Here is a 16,861-nt window from a genome sequence, read left to right as displayed (position 1 = left end):
TCACAGTCCTTGAGATCAAGATCTAAGTTGAGATCAAGAGTTGGACGCTTAACCGACTGAGCACCCAGTGCCCCATGACCACATTTCATGTTGCGGAAACTGAGACACGGAGAGGTTGGGTAAGCTGGCCAACGTGTCTCAGTGATTCCTTGGCTACACCAGGGTCTGAGCTGATACCTGATTCCAGTGTCCACATTCGTCACCACTTTTTGCCACATAGAAGGAAGAAGGGTAAGGCTGGAGAATCACACAGGGGCTTCTCAGAGCAAGATGAGTCTGCTTTTTCCAGACCACCTGATACTCAGAGCTTATCCCAGAAAAGAGGATCATTAAGCCCCATGCTAGTTTTCACCAAATAGAAATATGATTATTTACAGGGACATAAAAGTCGAGCAAATCAAGTGATGAACTTGGGGGAGGTGGGAGCAGATAGATGCTCAGTGGCAGACGGTTATCTCCTTGGAAGAAAGAGACATAGGGAGCCCTGGACTTCTCATTCTAACACAAAGTGGGAACCAAAAGGCATCATATTTGTAAAAAATGTATTATTTTGAAAAAAGTGTGGCTGTTGTAAATTGGCTTAAGAAATGAAAGGTCATTTTTTTCCTTTCAAGTAAAAATAGAAGTAGATGGTTCAGAGCTGGAAGGGAAACTCAGCAACCAGGGCGCCAAACTCACTCTATCATGTTGCTCTGCTTCCCTCAATATGCGGCTTTCGTCGTGTGGCCCCAAATGGCTGCTCCAGCTCCCGTCATATCCTACATTCCAGTTTGTAGGCAAGAGGAAAGGGGAAGAGGGGAGCACGTTACTTTCCTTTAAGGGAATGAGGGCTATTGTGCATATCACTTCTACTTACATTTCATTAGCCAAACTATTGTTCCATAGCATGGTTCTTCAAACCACCCTCAGCTTAGATTTTCCCTTTCAAGGATCTAGTAGTGTTCTTCACTTGTCAAAGCCACAGCCGCATTGTTTAGTTTCTCAGACCACAGCTCTAGAGAATGAATGGGGTTTTGAAGAGAGCCCTGAGCAGGGATCCAGGGCCCTCAATTCTAGCCCAGATCTCCTACAAGCTCAATTTGAGACCTAAATTGAATTGCTTCTCCTTTCTGGGTATTAGCATCTCCTTTTGGAAAATGAGGTGATTGGCTCCTTTTGGAAAATGAGGTGATTGGTCCCTTTCCTTCTCATCTCCTTCTTGGTTCTAGAAAGTTCTTCTCTATTTTCCAAAGAATTCCACGGGGTCACAACTTTGTTAGGAGTGGGATGCTTACTCCTATTCCACCCATGGTTATTCTGATCACCCAACTGTTTATTCCATCTTTCAAGCATTCCCTCAAGAGCTGCAATCTCAAGTAAACCTTTGTTGATGGCCGGAGAGTGTCACAAAAGCTTCAGGTTTTCCCCTAAATCCATACTCCATCAGAGTGCAGAGAAATATAAACCTGAACTGGCTATATGGTCACCAAGGTAGGACTACATTGCCCAGGCCCCTTTGCAGCTAAGGGTGGCCATATGAGAAAGTAGTGGCCAATGGGGATGAACAGGAGTTGTATGTACAACTTTCAGGTCATACCCTGTAAGGGGAGGAACATGCCCTTTCCTTCTTCCTTCTTTCTTTCTGTTGGCTACAGGTGGGAGGAGGGGCACAAGGTGGAGCACAAGGTGAAAGCTATAGCAAGATAATCATGAAATCATGCCCCCCATCCTTACCCAAGTCTCAGACTGTCTACTTGGAATTTTACCTTGCTACTCTGTTATACTGGGCTTATGTGTTTTAAAAATCACATCTATACCCTAACAAACACAGAATTTAGTACCAGGAGAAGGATGTTACTTCAACAGAACTACAAATATATGACATGGGCTTAGCATAGTGATTGTCAATCAGGGACAATTCTGCAATTCTTTCCCTTCCCCAAGGACATTTGGCAAAGTCTGGAAATATTTTAGATTGTCTTGAGTTGGAGGGAGATGTTCCTGGCATCTACTGAGCCAAGGATGCTGCTAAGTATCCTATAAAACACAGGGCAGCCCCATAATGCTAAGAATGATCTAGCCCAGGGGCACCTGGGTGACTCAGTTGATTAAGTGCCCAACTTTGACTCAGGTCATGATCTCATGGTTTGTGAGTTTGAGCCCCACAGTGGGCTCCATGCTAACAGTACAGAGCCTGCTTGGGATTCTCTCTCTCTCTCCCTCTCTCTCTGCCCCTCATCTGTTCTCTTTCTCTCTCAAAAAATAAATAAATACATTTTAAAAAGGATGACCCAGCCCAAAATGTCAACAATGCCTCGATTGAGAAATTCTGGCTTAGCAAGAAGTGGTGAGGACACCTGGGTACATTCTGGAAAGCCGGTAACTCATGTTCTGCTATGATAAAACCTTTGATAAGGCTGTTAATTACAATGTGTCCAGAGCCTATAACTCTAGAGAAAATTGTTTTAAAATTTAGAATGTTGGAGTAATGTATTGACTGCTGCTTGTTGCTGTCAGCAAAGTCCTGTAAAAAGACTTTGGACTCAGAACGTGCAAACAGAAAGAGGAGAAAACATGATGAGTGAAAGAAGCCAGACACAACAGGTCTCATATTGTATGATTTCTTTTACATGAAATGTCCAGAATAGACAAATCCATTTTTGGGTGAGGGGGCTGGGGAATGATTGCTTCATGGGCATAGGGTTTTATTTCGGGGTGATAAATGTTTTGGAGGTAGACAGTGGTGATTGTTGACACCATTGGGGATATAGAAGATAAGGCTCTGCTGAAGGAGAGTTTGATGAGAGGCAGAGAGAGAGAAAGAGAGAGAGAGAGAGAGAGAGGCCATCTAGAATTTTTAGGCATATTAAGTATATGTGGATGAATTTGTTGGATATAGTTATTTATCACAGATGGAACTGACCAGAAATCAACAGAATGAAAACTACTAACTTTTTTGGAAAAACCTATTATTGAAAAAATTACAACCGTGGCTCATATCAAACAACCTATGATTGCTTAAATCCCCAAACACATCCCCAAATACATCTGGCTCTAAGTTGACACTAGCAGGAAGTAAACTTTGAAATCGGTACCCTCCTTCCCCAAGGTTCCATTTCTTATGTCCACTTAAAATGTATTTTTGAGAAATATGGGCAAGGAAGACCCTTATTGAAGCAAAGCAAGACATCATGGAGAGGGTGGACAAGGAGATTTCTCCAAAACAAAAGAATGAAGCAGGAAAGTGAAACGTTCAATTTATGCTTAGCGTATCCAAATTTCCATCATGGCTAAAGATGTACATCATGTCATAGTCAGCAGAACACCTTGCCTCCTGATAAAACCACCACAAAATTTCTTAAACTGTTCAATGGTTTTGCCTAACAATCTTCAAATAAATCAAATTTTGAGCCCTTTGGGAGGCAGCTTCTGACATTGCTGGCAGGAGTCCCCACCTCTTGGTATTCGCTTCCTTGTGTAACTTGCTCACCTTTAGTGTGGGCTGGACCTAGTGACTTGCTTTTAATGAATAGAATATGGGGAAAGTGATGGGATGTTATTTCTAAGATTAGGTTACAAAAAGACTGACTTTTGATGTCTCTGACTTGTTTCGTGTGTCTTATTTATCACACTCTAATGAGGTGAGTTACCCTGATGGAGGGACCCGTGTGGCCAACAGCCTGGGAGGGACTGAATCTTTCCATAACTTGGTGAGTTGAGTCTGGAAGCAGAGCCACTCCCAGTAGAGCTTTCAGATGAGACTGCAGCCCCAGCTAATATCTTGCCTTCAGCTTTGAGAGAGACCTTTCTTTGGACAGAAGACTGAGATATGTTGTTTGAGTTTTGGGGTAATTTTTTTACATAGCAATAGATAGCTAATACAACCATATGTTGCTTACTCCTTAAAAGAAAACAGTGTATTCCTGCTATTTTCGCAACGCTGATCCTTACATATAACCACAGTGAGGAACCACTATTCCCCCCTCCCCCAACAATTAGAATACTGAACAAGATAACCATACTTTTGTGGGGCTGACTTTTTTTCCCCAAATTTTTATGTAGATTCTATTTAGTTAACATACAGTGTAACACTGGTTTCAGGAGTAGAATTTAGTGATTCATCACTTACATATAACTCTTCAGTTCTCATCACAAGTGCCCTCCTGAATTCCCATCACCCGCTTGGCCCATACCCTACCCCTCTTCCTCCATCAACTCTCAGTTTGTTCTCTATCTTTAAGAATCTCTTGTGGTTTGTTTGCCCCCCTCTCTTTTTTTCCCCTCCCATATGTTCATCTGTTTCGTTTCTTAAATTCCACATATGTGTGAAATCATATGGTATTTGTCTTTCTCTGACTTATTTTGCTTAGCATTATATCTCTAGCTCCATCCATGTTGTTTCATATGGCAAGATTTCATTCTTCTTGATGGCTGAGTAACATTCCATTGTATATATACCACATCTTTATCCATTCATCAGTTGATGGACAATTGGATACTGTTTTAGTTCTATGTGTGTCTTCTCCACGACAACATCCCTGGTAAATTCTAGCTCATGCTTGATTGCCTCTGTGTCAGAAAACTCACTACTTCACAAAGTCTCTCCCCCTTCCATGGTTACACATCTTTGAGAATCAGAGTAGAATGGGAATGATTGCTAATGGATATGGGCTCTCTGTTTGAGATGAAACACATGCTTTAGAACTAGAAAGAGATGGTGGTTCCACAACACTGTCCACTAATTGGCACTGAGTTGTTCACTTAAAAATGGCTAATTTTATGTTATGTGAATTTCACCCCCATAAAATAAAAGAGCATGAGTTTCACCATATATGGAGACCTTCCTATATAATAAGCATTGGGGAGGAACGACATACAGTATCATCTCAATGAACCCTCACAGCAACGTGGTGAGAGAGTGCTTCTATTACCTACAGTTTTATAGGTGAGAAAATGGAAGCTCAAACGGGTTAAGCAAATTACCTAGAGGACACAACTAGGAAGGGTTGAGGCCAGGTTTTCCTCTCTCCCTAGCTGATGCTGTACAACTTCCTCTGCCGGTCTCCTATTTTCTAGGAAATCTGGAAAGATAATAAGGAACCAGAAAAGTTGTGGTGAGCTGGAAAATTTATTGAGAGAGAGAGAGATAGGGATAGAGAGAGAGAGAAAGCTAGTGAGGGAAGGGCAGAGAGAGGGGAAGAGAGAGAATCCCAAGCAGGCTCCATGCTGTCAGCACAGAGCCTGATGTGAGGCTCAAACTCATGAACTATGAGATCATGACCTGAGCTGCAATCAGGAGTTGGACGCTCAACCGACTGAGCCACCCAGGTGCCTGGAAACTTTCCATTTCTAAAACTGAACATTAAGTAAGGCAAGGCGTACGGAAACACTCTACAAACCTAAGTTAACCCATTGACTTGTTCACTGATTCATGTAAGAAATATTTGCCTCATGTTTGCTGTGTGCCAGGTACTGGGGATACAGAGGGAATCAGACAGATACGATCCCTTGATCCTTCCTTGCAGGTGGCATTCTTGGTTCCCCCAAATCTCCTTGGCACCACTTCCGGGCACACTGCACTAGCCTTCCCAACTGCTAACCCCAGCGACTCCCTGCCTGAGGGCTATCTCTGGCCATTGAAGCTCGGTAGGTCCCCCCATCTTCCCAGAGCTGCCCCCAATCAATCCCTTACCCCTTGACTGGAGTAAATGAGACACATGGTCTCCATGATTTCTGAGAGGTCCCCAGCAGGACTGAGTCTCCGTCGGTAACTTACTTGACATCTGTTACTGACTTCTGTCTTTCCCTGCGTCACTGCCGTGTTTCCAACCTAGGGCTTCTTGGGATCACCTTCTTGATAAACTTCTTACACTTGAAGTCTTGTTTTGGGATCCACTTCCAGAGGACCCCACACTAAGGCAGTACCCTCAGGGAGCTTACAGCCACTAGACTGTCACACACAAAGGATTTAAGGATTAAGAAGGAAAAATGCAGGGGACCATGGGAATGTGTGACTGGGGCTTTGACCTAGTATATAGGGCCAGGGAAACTGAAGGTGTTACACAGGAAAAGGGGTAGGGAAGTAAATTTCTCTTCTTTTTTCCTTCTCAGTGCAGCTTGCAAGTTGCATTCTTTCTTTTTTAAAAAAAAATGTTTGTTTATTTTGAGAGAGAGAGAGAAAGAGCAGGGGAGGGGCAGAGAGAGGGAGAAAGAGAATTCCAAGCAGGCTCCATGGTGTCAGTGTAGAGCCTGAGTGGGGCTCGATCCAACAAATCTCGAGATCATGACATAAGTGGAAATCAAGAGTCGGATGCTCATGTGTCTGAGCTACCCAGGTGTCCCACAAGTGGCATTCTTAGAAACATCTTTATAACAAATGTTCTTAAACAATTAACCACATGCTTTCCATGTATGTATAACCTGAATGATATAACTTCCATTCGCTGACATAACACTTAGGAGAGAATTCTAAGCAGAGGGAGTAACATGTGCAAATGTTCAGAGACAGAAGAAAGTTTTGTATTTGGAAGAAACTGGTGGGTTGAATAGTGCCCCCTCTCTTACCCCCAAAGACATCCATGTCCAAATCCTTGGAACCTGTCAATGTTACCTTACATGGCAAAAAGAACACTACAGATGCACCAAGAATATTGCGATTGGGAGATAATTCTGGATTATATGGGTGGGTCCAGCATAATCACAGGGCTCCTTATAAGCAGCAGCAGTCAAGAGGGTCAGGGTGAGAGGGAGATGTGATGACGTACGTAAGGAGTCAATCAGAGAGTTATTTAAAGATGCTGCTATTGGCTGAGAATATTAAGGAAGAGCCACAGGCCAAGGAAGGATGCCGGTGTCTGTAGAAGCTGGAAAAGACAAGGAAATGGGTTCTCCCCTGGTGTCTCCAGAGGAATCATGGCCTTGCTGACACCTTGACGTTGGCCAAACAAAATCCAGTTTGGACTTCTGACTCGTGAAACTGTAAGGTCTAAATGTGCATTGTTTTAAGCCTCTAAGTTTGTGGTAGTTTGTTTCAGCAGCAACAAAAAACAGATGCAGAAATGAAAATGGCGGAGCTGAAAAGCATTGGAAGCAAGGGGTGGGGCGTGGTGGGGGAGAGCTGCCTGAGAAGGTGGGAGAGCAGGATAGGGATCAGGCAGTGAGGTCAGATGGATGTGGTCTGAATGGCTGTGTCCCCCCAGAACTCATATGTTGAACTCCTAACCCCCAAAGATGATGGCATTTGGGGGTGGGGCTTTTGGGAGGAGATTTGGTCCTGAGAGTGGAGCCCTAGTCAATGGGATTCATGTCCTTATAAAAGAGACCCCACAGAGCTCCCTTGCCCTTTCCTCCACGTGAGGACATAGTGAGAAGGAACCAGCTGTGAACCAGGAAGGGGGTCCTCCAGAATGTGACCGTGCCGGTGTCTTGATCTTGGACTTTCCGGCCTCCAGAACCGCGAAGAGCAGAGTCCTGTTGTTTATAAGCCCCCCAGGTGTGGTATTTTGTTATAGCAGCCTAAGTGGATGAGGATAGGACTGTGTTCCAGGAGCAAGGCGTGGTGTCCTCGTCATGATGTGCTCTGGAGACTAGAATGCCCACCCTGGCTGAGATATGTTTGTGCATTACAGAGAAGGCAGCACCAGCAGGACCCGTTAGGAGGTTGTCAGGACCACCCAGGCAAGAAATGATGATGCCTTGGACGTGACGTGGAGGTGTGTTGAGAGAACAGACAGATTTAAAGTTATTAGGAGTAGGGGCACCTGGCTGGCTCAGTTGGAAGAGCATGTGACTCTTGATCTCGGGATTGTGAGTTTGGGCCCCACGTTGAGTGTAGAGATTACTAAAAGAATAAATAAACTTAAAAAAATGATTTGGTGTAAAATCAACAGGGCGTTTGATTGCCAAATACATCTCTTAGGGCTCGGCACAGTCCTGGCCTCAGTTGATGCTACTGAATTACACGGACTGAGTGACACAGCGATGTGCTCGATATCTAAGGGAGAAGTTCAAAGGCTTTTGTGGGTCTGAGGCACTTCTTCTGTGGGCCCCTCCTCTCATAAGAAGAAAATTAAAGAATTGTTTGACAACTGCATTGGTATCACTTATATGAAGTTCCCAGAGTAGTCAAAATTAGAGACAAAGTAGATGGTGGGAGCTAGGGGTGGGGGGAGAGGGGTGATAGGGAGTCAGTATTTAATGGGGACAGAGTCTTGGCTTTGCAAGATGAAAAAAGTTCTGGAGATCGATGATGGTGACAGCTGCGCCCCTATGTGAATGTGCTTAATGCCACCGAGCTGCACACTTAAAAATGGCTAAGCCAGTAAATTTTGTGTTATGTGTATTTTACCACAATAAAAAGGTGAACTAAAACCCTGCATTGGCATAAAGATGAATATAATCCAGGCTGGATTTATGGTTTCAATAATTTTAATTTTAATATTTGTAATGTTATATGATATGTAATACAAACTTGTATATACTATAAATAACATGTAATAGTATGCATTATATATTCATATTTTTTCTGGCTTTATTTATTTATTTATTTTTTAAAATATAGTTTATTGTCAAGTTGATTTCCATATAACACCCTGTGCTCATCCCCACAAGTGCCCTCCTCCATGCCCATCACCTATTTTCCCCTCTCTCCCACCTCTCATCAACCCTCAGTTTGTTTTCAGTATTTAAGAGTCTCTTATGATTTGCCTCCCTCCCTCTCCTTAACTATTTTTTCCCCTTCTCCTCCCCTATGGTCCTGTGTTAAGTTTCTCCTGTTCCACATATGAGTGAAAACATATGGTATCTCTCTTTCTCTGCCTGACTTATTTCGCTCAGCATAACACCCTCAAGGTCCATCCACGTTGCTACACATGGCCAGATGTCATTCTTTCTCATGGCCATGTAGTATTCCATTATATAGATGAACCATATCTTCTTGATCCATTCATCACTTGATGGACACTTAGGCCCTTTCCATGTTTTAGCTTTTGTGGAGAGTGCTGCTATGAACATTGGGGTACATGCGCCCCTGTGCATCAGCACTCCTGTATCCCTCGGGTAAATTCCTAGCAGTGCTATTGCTGGGTCATATTTTTTTCTGACTCTAAAAGAAATAAAGTGAACACATTTTCATGGGTCTCTCCATTAGTGTCTGCCGTGACCCATGCCAAAGTCAGCCCTGGGAAGTTGGCAGCGGGGAGAGAATACATTTCAAACGTTGGTGTGCATCAGATTTTCCTTGGGAAACTCTTTCGAAAAGCATATTCTTAGCTTCTGCCCCCTGAGGTTCAGACTCTGGAGGTCTCGAGTGTGGCCCCCCCGAGTGTGCGTTATTAACAGGCACTGTAGATGTTCTCATGCAGGTAGTATGTGGACCTTCTTTCTGGGCAGTGGCGTATCCCTATGTAGGGCCATTCCCACACTTTTAAAGTCCAGACTTAACCTCTTGGCCCTGCTTGGAATCTGTTTCTTCATCTCTACCATGGGATGATTACACCCACGTTATAGTGTCACTGAGAGCCTCACCGGGTGCCCATGACGTGACCTGGGGCAGCTGCTGAAATCTCAGCTCTGAGGCAACCTAGGGGATTATGCAATCACTGTTGGGGGAATTGTGGGTGAGCAGAGGTAACCAACTGGGGCTGTGTCAGCAAGGATGAGGGTGGCAGACTGCAACCCAGAGTGTAAGGCATGTGTGCAAAAGGAGTACTTGCATCCCCTTGTAAGGTTTTGGGGCGTGATGGCGAAGAGACAATTCCCAGCCCCAGGAAGGATCTGCAAGAGGCTCAAAAGTCAGCAGGGTGACTGCAGCTCTGCCTCCCGGAGCATATATGGAATGCACCAATGGATTCCCTTTCTCTTTGGCTTCAACCAGTAGGCGGCACTGGCCAATGGAGAGAGGTGGGTAGGGGCGTTTATTTCCCCAGCATCCACAAGGCAGCACTGTCAGGCTGACTACCTTGTGCCTTCAGATTTAGGAGTGGCAAAGGCGGCTCTCCACAATTACCAGCACCTGGGTCCTGTGCTAGGCATTGAGGTTTTCCTACGTCCTTTGCAAATACAGTGAATTCTCATTCTTTGTGGTAGTTATATTCTATGTGTGTGTGTGTGTGTGTGTGTGTGTGTGTGTGTGTAGTGTTAATAACAGAGTCAAGTTGCAGGGGGGACCTGCAATCATCTAAGAGGGGAGGACAGAGGGGAGCTTCAAGTTTTGCTCAGAGTGCAGGCTTTAGACGCAGGGATTAAAATTTCAGCTCTTCTGCTTCCTAGCTGTGTAACATTGAGCAGCCATGATTCCTACAGGCCTTACGCATGAACTCACCTATCCTTACCACAAGGCTTTGAGGTGGGTGCCCAAACCCTCTCCATTGTACAGGTGAAGACACTGAAGCCAGAGAGGGATAGTGACTTGCCCAAGGCCACACAGCTTGAATTTGGACGGCAGAGGATTTGAACCCCAGAAATTTGGAGCCCAATTCCGGCCTGTTAACTCCCAGCATACGCTGCCCATCGAGTGTTGTAGGGTAAGCGGTTGATATACAGTAGGTGCCTAATAAGTGGTAATTATTGTCATTTTTAATTATAGTTCTGCTGGAGGATGCTTAGAGGGAGGGTAGGGTCAGGTGAGAGGGAGGGAGGGCCGTGGAGCTGTCAAGTCTGCTCCGCAGGCCCAGGCAGAACTGGGGGAGGGGGGGGTGGCTGGGGCAGAGGGCCAGTCTGTCACTTGGCGGCAGCTCCGGGCTCTTCGCGCCGCGGCGGCGTGCGCGGGTCCCAGTCATTGACCAGGCGCTGCGCCTGCTCGTAGTACACCTGGGGGTGCCGCTGGAGCAGGCGCAGGCGCACCACGTTGTAGTCCACTTCGTACCCCAGCTTCTTGCAGTTGAGGCTCCCGGCGAGGTTCTGGCGCTTGGCCAGCAGCTCCTTTAGGTTTTNGGCCTGCACGCCCGGGCCAGGGGGACGTGGGAAAGGAGCACGCCTTTCAGAAGGGGCGGGCCTCAGAAGGGGAGGGCCACACGTGGGTCACCTGTGCTTGTGGCAGCTCCCCTCCTGTGAAGGGGCTCGAAGAGATCGGAGGTGGGGGGCACACAGTTGGGCCAGAAATGCTGGAAAGGGAACCCGAAACGGGGAGGGGTTCAGGGGGGGACATATCCTGAGAGGTAGAGGCGGAGAGAACCTGGGAGGGGGNTGCTTGTGGCAGCTCCCCTCCTGTGAAGGGGCTCGAAGAGATCGGAGGTGGGGGGCACACAGTTGGGCCAGAAATGCTGGAAAGGGAACCCGAAACGGGGAGGGGTTCAGGGGGGGACATATCCTGAGAGGTAGAGGCGGAGAGAGGCTGGGAGGTGGCGAGCCTCTGGGTGAGGCGTGCCAGAAGCAGCTAGGCTGAGACAGGGCCTTGTCAAGGAGGAGTGAGGCGGGAAGAGGTTGAGGGCACTTTTTGAGGCAGGTGTGGGTACTGGAGGGCCTCCTCCTGAGCCGGAGCTGAAGGACTGACAGACCTGGGTGAGGGGGACTTACTGGGTCAGGTGCGCTTGAAGAAGCAGTCCTATGGGGACGTGACGGTGTCTACAAAGGGCTGGAGAGCGCGGAGGGGGCCGTGGAGGAGCCTACCTGGGTGAGGCGCGTGGCTTCGGGGAGCTGGGTGCCCACGTGTCTCTGGTACATTCGAACCAGGGGTCTGTCCAGCTTCTCTCGAGTCTCCAGGTGACCTTTTGACAGAGGACCCTGGCGGAGTGTGGTGTGCCGAGCAGTGAGGCCCGGGGCCAGGCCAGGGGAGCGGCCCTGGCCCCAGCCCCGCACATTCTGGCAACAAAGCACACCTTGATGAGGCCGTCAGTGATGTACATTTCCTGGTTGAATTTCGTGCACCGATGAATAGTTCCTCTCATTAGTCCTAAGGTCATATTCATTCTTTCCTGGGTGGGGTGGGAGCACGGTGCGGGGTGTGTGTGTGTGTGTGTGTGTGTGTCACAGTGGCTTCCTGGGTCCTCTGCTCCCGTGTCCCCCTCTCTGTAGTCCCGCGGCAGTCCGTCCACCCTAGCCTCCCGCCGCCAACCCGGGAGTCGCGACCCTCTGCAGCGCCCACCTTCAGCTCCAAGGTCTCGCGCATCTTCTGTGCCAACGAGGCGCACACGCGATCACTTATCTGATGTTGCTGCTCCCGGATGTCTTCCTCGTTCTTGGCCATTTCCAGCAAGGTGTCCTTGGACTCCACCAGCAGTTGCTTGGCTTCGCATAGCGCCGTGGCGCACTCTGCGGGCGGGGTAGGACACTCGTTGGAGAGCCAAGGCCTCTTTTCCCCGGACCCTGGCGACCCTGGCGACCCTGGCTTTCTGAGTCCCCCTCCTCTATTTTCAGGTAGTGTTGGGCCCTGGGCGAGAGGACTTTACTGAAGGACCTGGAGAAAGTCCAGGGAGGAGTTAGTAGAAGTAGCCTCCCGGATTGATTGAGCAGAGTGCTTGCACTCAGGAGTGTGGGGGAAGCAGGCGGTGCATGGGGAAGAGCGCATCAAGAACCTGGGCTCCGTGGAGATGGGCTCTCAGCCGCCTCACTAGGGGGAGCAATTCCCCAGGGATAGCAGTGGCTGAGAAGTGGAGGGGGAGTGGGCACCCAAGGGTACCTTGTGCAGTGCACTCCTTTCTGCGGAGGCCTACCTGGGGTATAGGTGCCCACAGGGTCTGGAGGTGGTGTTTTTTGGCCTGGAGAGCGCGGGGAAGGGATGCGGGAGAGGTTCACCCAGGAGCGGCGGCCAGCCTGCTCCAGAACCTTGTCGAGTGGCTGGTTCATTAGATCCACAGCTTGGAGTCTCTCTGTACAGCAGAAGGCCAGGGCGTCGCGGCAAGAGGCCAGGGCCTGGGAACGAGGAAGCGGAAAGAGGCAGAGAAAAAGGCAGAGGGTGAGCTGGGAGGTGGCTGGAAACGATTTCTCTGCGGGAGGCTGCAAAATGTTTCCGCCTCCAGACTGACCCTCTCCAGTTCTCCGTTGCGGGCAGAAAGAATTGNGGGGCTCGAACCCACGAACCGCGAGATCATGACCTAAGCGAAAGTCAGACGCTTAACCAGGTGCCCCAGAAAGAATTGATTTCTAAGAGGAAGTTCAGACACCCCCACACCGCTCCTGCTGTCCAGAAGCCTTCAGTGACCCTGGGTGGAGAGGGGAAGAGCAGTAGGGGCTGATGGCAGCTTCCCTGTCCTAGGTGTCATTTTCTTCTTGGCCTTGTTCTGGCACCCCAAGAAAGCCCCTCCCCCCATCAACTGCCCCATCTATAAAGAGGGGAGGTAGCACTGGCTGTATCTACACCAATAGTCTTCCTGTACCAGCCCTTTGATCTTCAGCTGCATTCAGGGTTGGTCCCCTCCCTTAGCTTCCGGGGCGTCTCCTCCTTTGCTCTAATTAGTATCAGGAGCCCTCTGCTGTCCTCAGAGAGTCTCCCCCGCCAACGTCTATCTCACCTGAACTCCTACTCCCATCCAAACCTTGCTTCCATCATTATAAAATGAAGCAAAGTATTTCTTTGATACTTGCAGTTGTTTGAAAGTTATATTGAAATATACATATATACCCACTTATATATACCCATATAAATACCAGCCTCCTCGAAATATAGAATTTTTCCATCATCCAAGAAATGTTCCTGGTGTCCCTTCCGACTTCTCCACTAAGAGGTCGGACTAGTTTTGCCTGTTTCTTTCTTTGTTTTCTTTTTTCTTTTTCTTTTTAAAAATTATTTATTTTGAGAGAGACAGAGACAGCACAAGCGGGGGAGAGACACAGAGAGAGAATCCCAAGCAGGCTCCACACTGCCATCACGGAGCCTGATGTGGGGCTTGAACCCACAAAGAAGCCGTGAGATCATGACCTGTGTCAAAACCAAGAGTTGGATCCTTAACTGACTGAGCCCCCAGGCGCCCCTTGCTTGTTTCTTAAAATGTCCATAAGCTACAGCCTATGGACTGGGTGCCTCTTTTTGTAACTAAAACTTTATTGGAGGGGCGCTTGGGTGGCTCAGTCGGTTAAGCGTCCGACTTCAGCTCAGGTCATGATCTCACGGTTCATAGGTTTGAGCCCCGCGTCGGGCTCTGTGCTGACAGCTAGCTCAGAGCTTGGAGGCTGCTTCTGATTCTCTGTCTCCCTCTCTCTCTGACCCTCCCCTCTCACGCTGTCTCTCTCTCTCAGAAATAAATAAAACATTAAAAAAAACTTTCTTGGAATACAGCTGCACTTATTCATGTATGTGTTGCCCCTGGCTGTTTTCTGCTACATTGACCTAATTTTTAAAAATGTTTATTTATTTTTGACACCAAGAGCACCAGTGGGGGGTGGGGCAGAGAGAGAGGGGGGGACAGAGGATTGGAAGCAGGCTCTGTGCTGACAACAGAGAGCCCAATGCGGGGCTCGAACTCACAAACTGTGAGATTCTGACCTGATCATGACCCAGGTGCCCCTACACTGGCCTAATTGAGTAGTTGTGACAGAGACTGCATTTCACACAAAACCTGAGATATTTAGTATCTGGTTCCTCAAAAATTTGCTTTTGAAATCTAGAACATTTTATAAATGGAAGCATATAGTGTGTACTTTATGTCTAGCTTCTTGGCTGAATATTCTAAATTTGGGATTCAACCATATGAGTAAACAATAGACTTAGAAAGTCTTTCATTTATTAACTCAAATATTCATCAAGCCCCTCCTGTATGCTGGGCAGTGTATCAGGGAGTAGAGATGCAGTGGGAAAACTGATCCAATTCCTGCCCCAAAGAAGTAGCAGGGTCGGGGCGCCTGGGGGGCTCAGTCAGTTAAGCATCTGACTTCAGCTCAGGTCATGATCTCACAGTTCTTGAATTCAAGCCCTCACATTGGGCTCTCTGCTGACAGCTCAGAGCCTGGAGCCTGCTTTAGATTCTGTCTCCTTCTCTCTGCCCCTCTGCCCCCGGTCATGCTCTGTCTCTCTGTCTCTCTTAAAAATAAATAAACATTTTTAAAAAAATGAAATGACAGGGTCAGCATGTGCAGACAAGACTCATTAGTGAGTGGATCAGAGAAATGGGGATTACCTAGAGGGGAGTGTGGGATCTAGAGGTTTTGTTTTTGTTTTTGTTTTGTATTGTGATAAAATAGATATAACAAAATTTGCCATTTTAACCATTAAGTGTACAGTTCAGTGACATTAATGTGCAACCACCACCGCTGTCCATTTCCAGGATTGTTTTTAATCATCCCAAACAGATCTGTACCCATTAGAGAATAATTCCCCATTTGTTCACTGGTGAGAATGATCCAATAAAGATGGAAATATTGGTGATACAGAAGAATGGGGAGAAGGTGGGTGCAGAGATAGATGGAATTATAGCATTGGCAGAGGAATAATGAGGTTCCCTTCAGTGGCTCTGATGCATGAGGGGTCATTGATTGAGACTGAAGAAAGCAGAGAGTTGGAGAGGTCTGAAGGAAAAGAAAGTATGAAATAACTTGCGCAATGGACAAGGACAACAAGCTTTCCAGCACACAGTGAGACCCTGGGAAAGTTCTGAGTGCCAATTTGAATTTTTTATCTTAAGCTGAGACATGTCTGTTGGGTTGCAAGCATTTTTTTTCTCCAGAAATATGTACATTAGGCCTCTCCAGTGGCCCTTCTCAATTTCCCTCTATGTCTGTTTTTTTCCCAACTCTCCGTTCACTTTTCTCACTTGCAAACCCTTCCCTACTGGGCCCAACCTCAGGAGTTTCTCCTTTGTCAGTTTCAGACTTTCTCCAAGGATTTTTCAGGACTCACCATATTGAAAANGCACTTGGGATGAGCACTGAGTGTTATGTGGAAACTAATTTGACAATAAACTATTAGAAAAGAAAAGAAAAGAATATGACAGTGACCTGGGGGTGTGGTGGGTGAGCACAGTTAAGATTCAGCAGCACGTGCAGTGGTGCACCCGCTCCTAAATTTCCTCTCCCAACCTCACCCCCCACCCTGGTCTGTCCCTAATTTGAATGTCCTTATAATGTGAACTCTGGGGGCGCCTGGGTGGCTTAGTCGGTTAAGCGTCCGACTTTCGCTTAGGTCATGATCTCGCGGTTCGTGGGTTCGAGCCCCACGTCGGGCTCTGTGCTGACTGTCAGCTCAGAGCCTGGAGCCTGTTTCAGAGTCTGTGTCTCCCTCTCTCTCTGACCCTCCCCTGCTCACGCTGTCTCTCTCTCTCTCCTAGAAATAAATAAAAAACACAAAAAACAAAAAAAAATGTGAACTCTGTGAGGGCAAGGTCGTCTCTGTCCTCTTCATTACTTTGTCTTCAATGTCAAGCATGATGTCCAGGGTACTGTATTAATATTTGTTAAATAGATGAGTCAAAGCACACACAAGTTACCAGCTAACTTTAACCAGTCCCAGGGACTCCATCAAACTTGGCTGCTCTTTCATATCCGTTAGTGCCTTCATAAAGAAGTCCTTGCTCCAAGAGTGAAGAATGTAGTGAGAGACCATCTCTGGCTGGAGCTGACAAAGACTGAGCACATATTGCATGTAAAGAGCTAGGCTCAAGACCTCTGAGCTGGCTCACAAGGTGGTTCTCCCACTTCTGGGTATATATCCAAAGAAAATTAGGATCTCAAAGAGATATTGGCACTCCCATATTGACTTCAGCATTATTTACAATAGCCAAGATATGGAAACAATCTAAATGTCTGTTGACAGGTGAGTGACTAAGGAACAACATGATATATATACCATTATAATATTAATTATATAACATAATTGTATTAATAATCAAAACACTGATATCTTAATATACTATAACATATAAAATGATTATATAATATGTTATAACATTGTATGTAATATTTTATACAATATGCTATATATTTACATGTATCAAATGTAGAAATTATATTATAT

At 46.8% G+C, this 16,861-nt stretch overlaps 1 protein-coding gene across 1 annotated transcript in view; it reads right to left on the bottom strand.

The window, feature by feature from the left end:
- Positions 1-10,532: 10,532 nt before the first annotated feature.
- Positions 10,533-16,861, bottom strand: part of TEKTL1 (tektin like 1) — a 9,638-nt gene continuing 3,309 nt past the window's right edge. The window contains 5 exon segments of the mRNA XM_077771626.1: positions 10,533-10,914; positions 11,587-11,700; positions 11,796-11,891; positions 12,062-12,228; positions 12,630-12,828. Of these exon segments, the coding sequence (XP_077627752.1) occupies positions 10,699-10,914; positions 11,587-11,700; positions 11,796-11,891; positions 12,062-12,228; positions 12,630-12,828 (792 nt within the window). The 3' untranslated portion in view covers positions 10,533-10,698.

This window comes from Crocuta crocuta, unplaced genomic scaffold (genome assembly GCF_008692635.1).
Source record: "Crocuta crocuta isolate KB4526 unplaced genomic scaffold, BGI_CrCroc_1.0 scaffold755, whole genome shotgun sequence".
In the NCBI taxonomy this organism is placed as follows: Eukaryota; Metazoa; Chordata; class Mammalia; order Carnivora; family Hyaenidae; genus Crocuta; species Crocuta crocuta.
The sequence above is the reverse complement of the archived record's forward strand: the minus strand, read 5'-3'. Positions and strand labels throughout refer to the sequence as shown.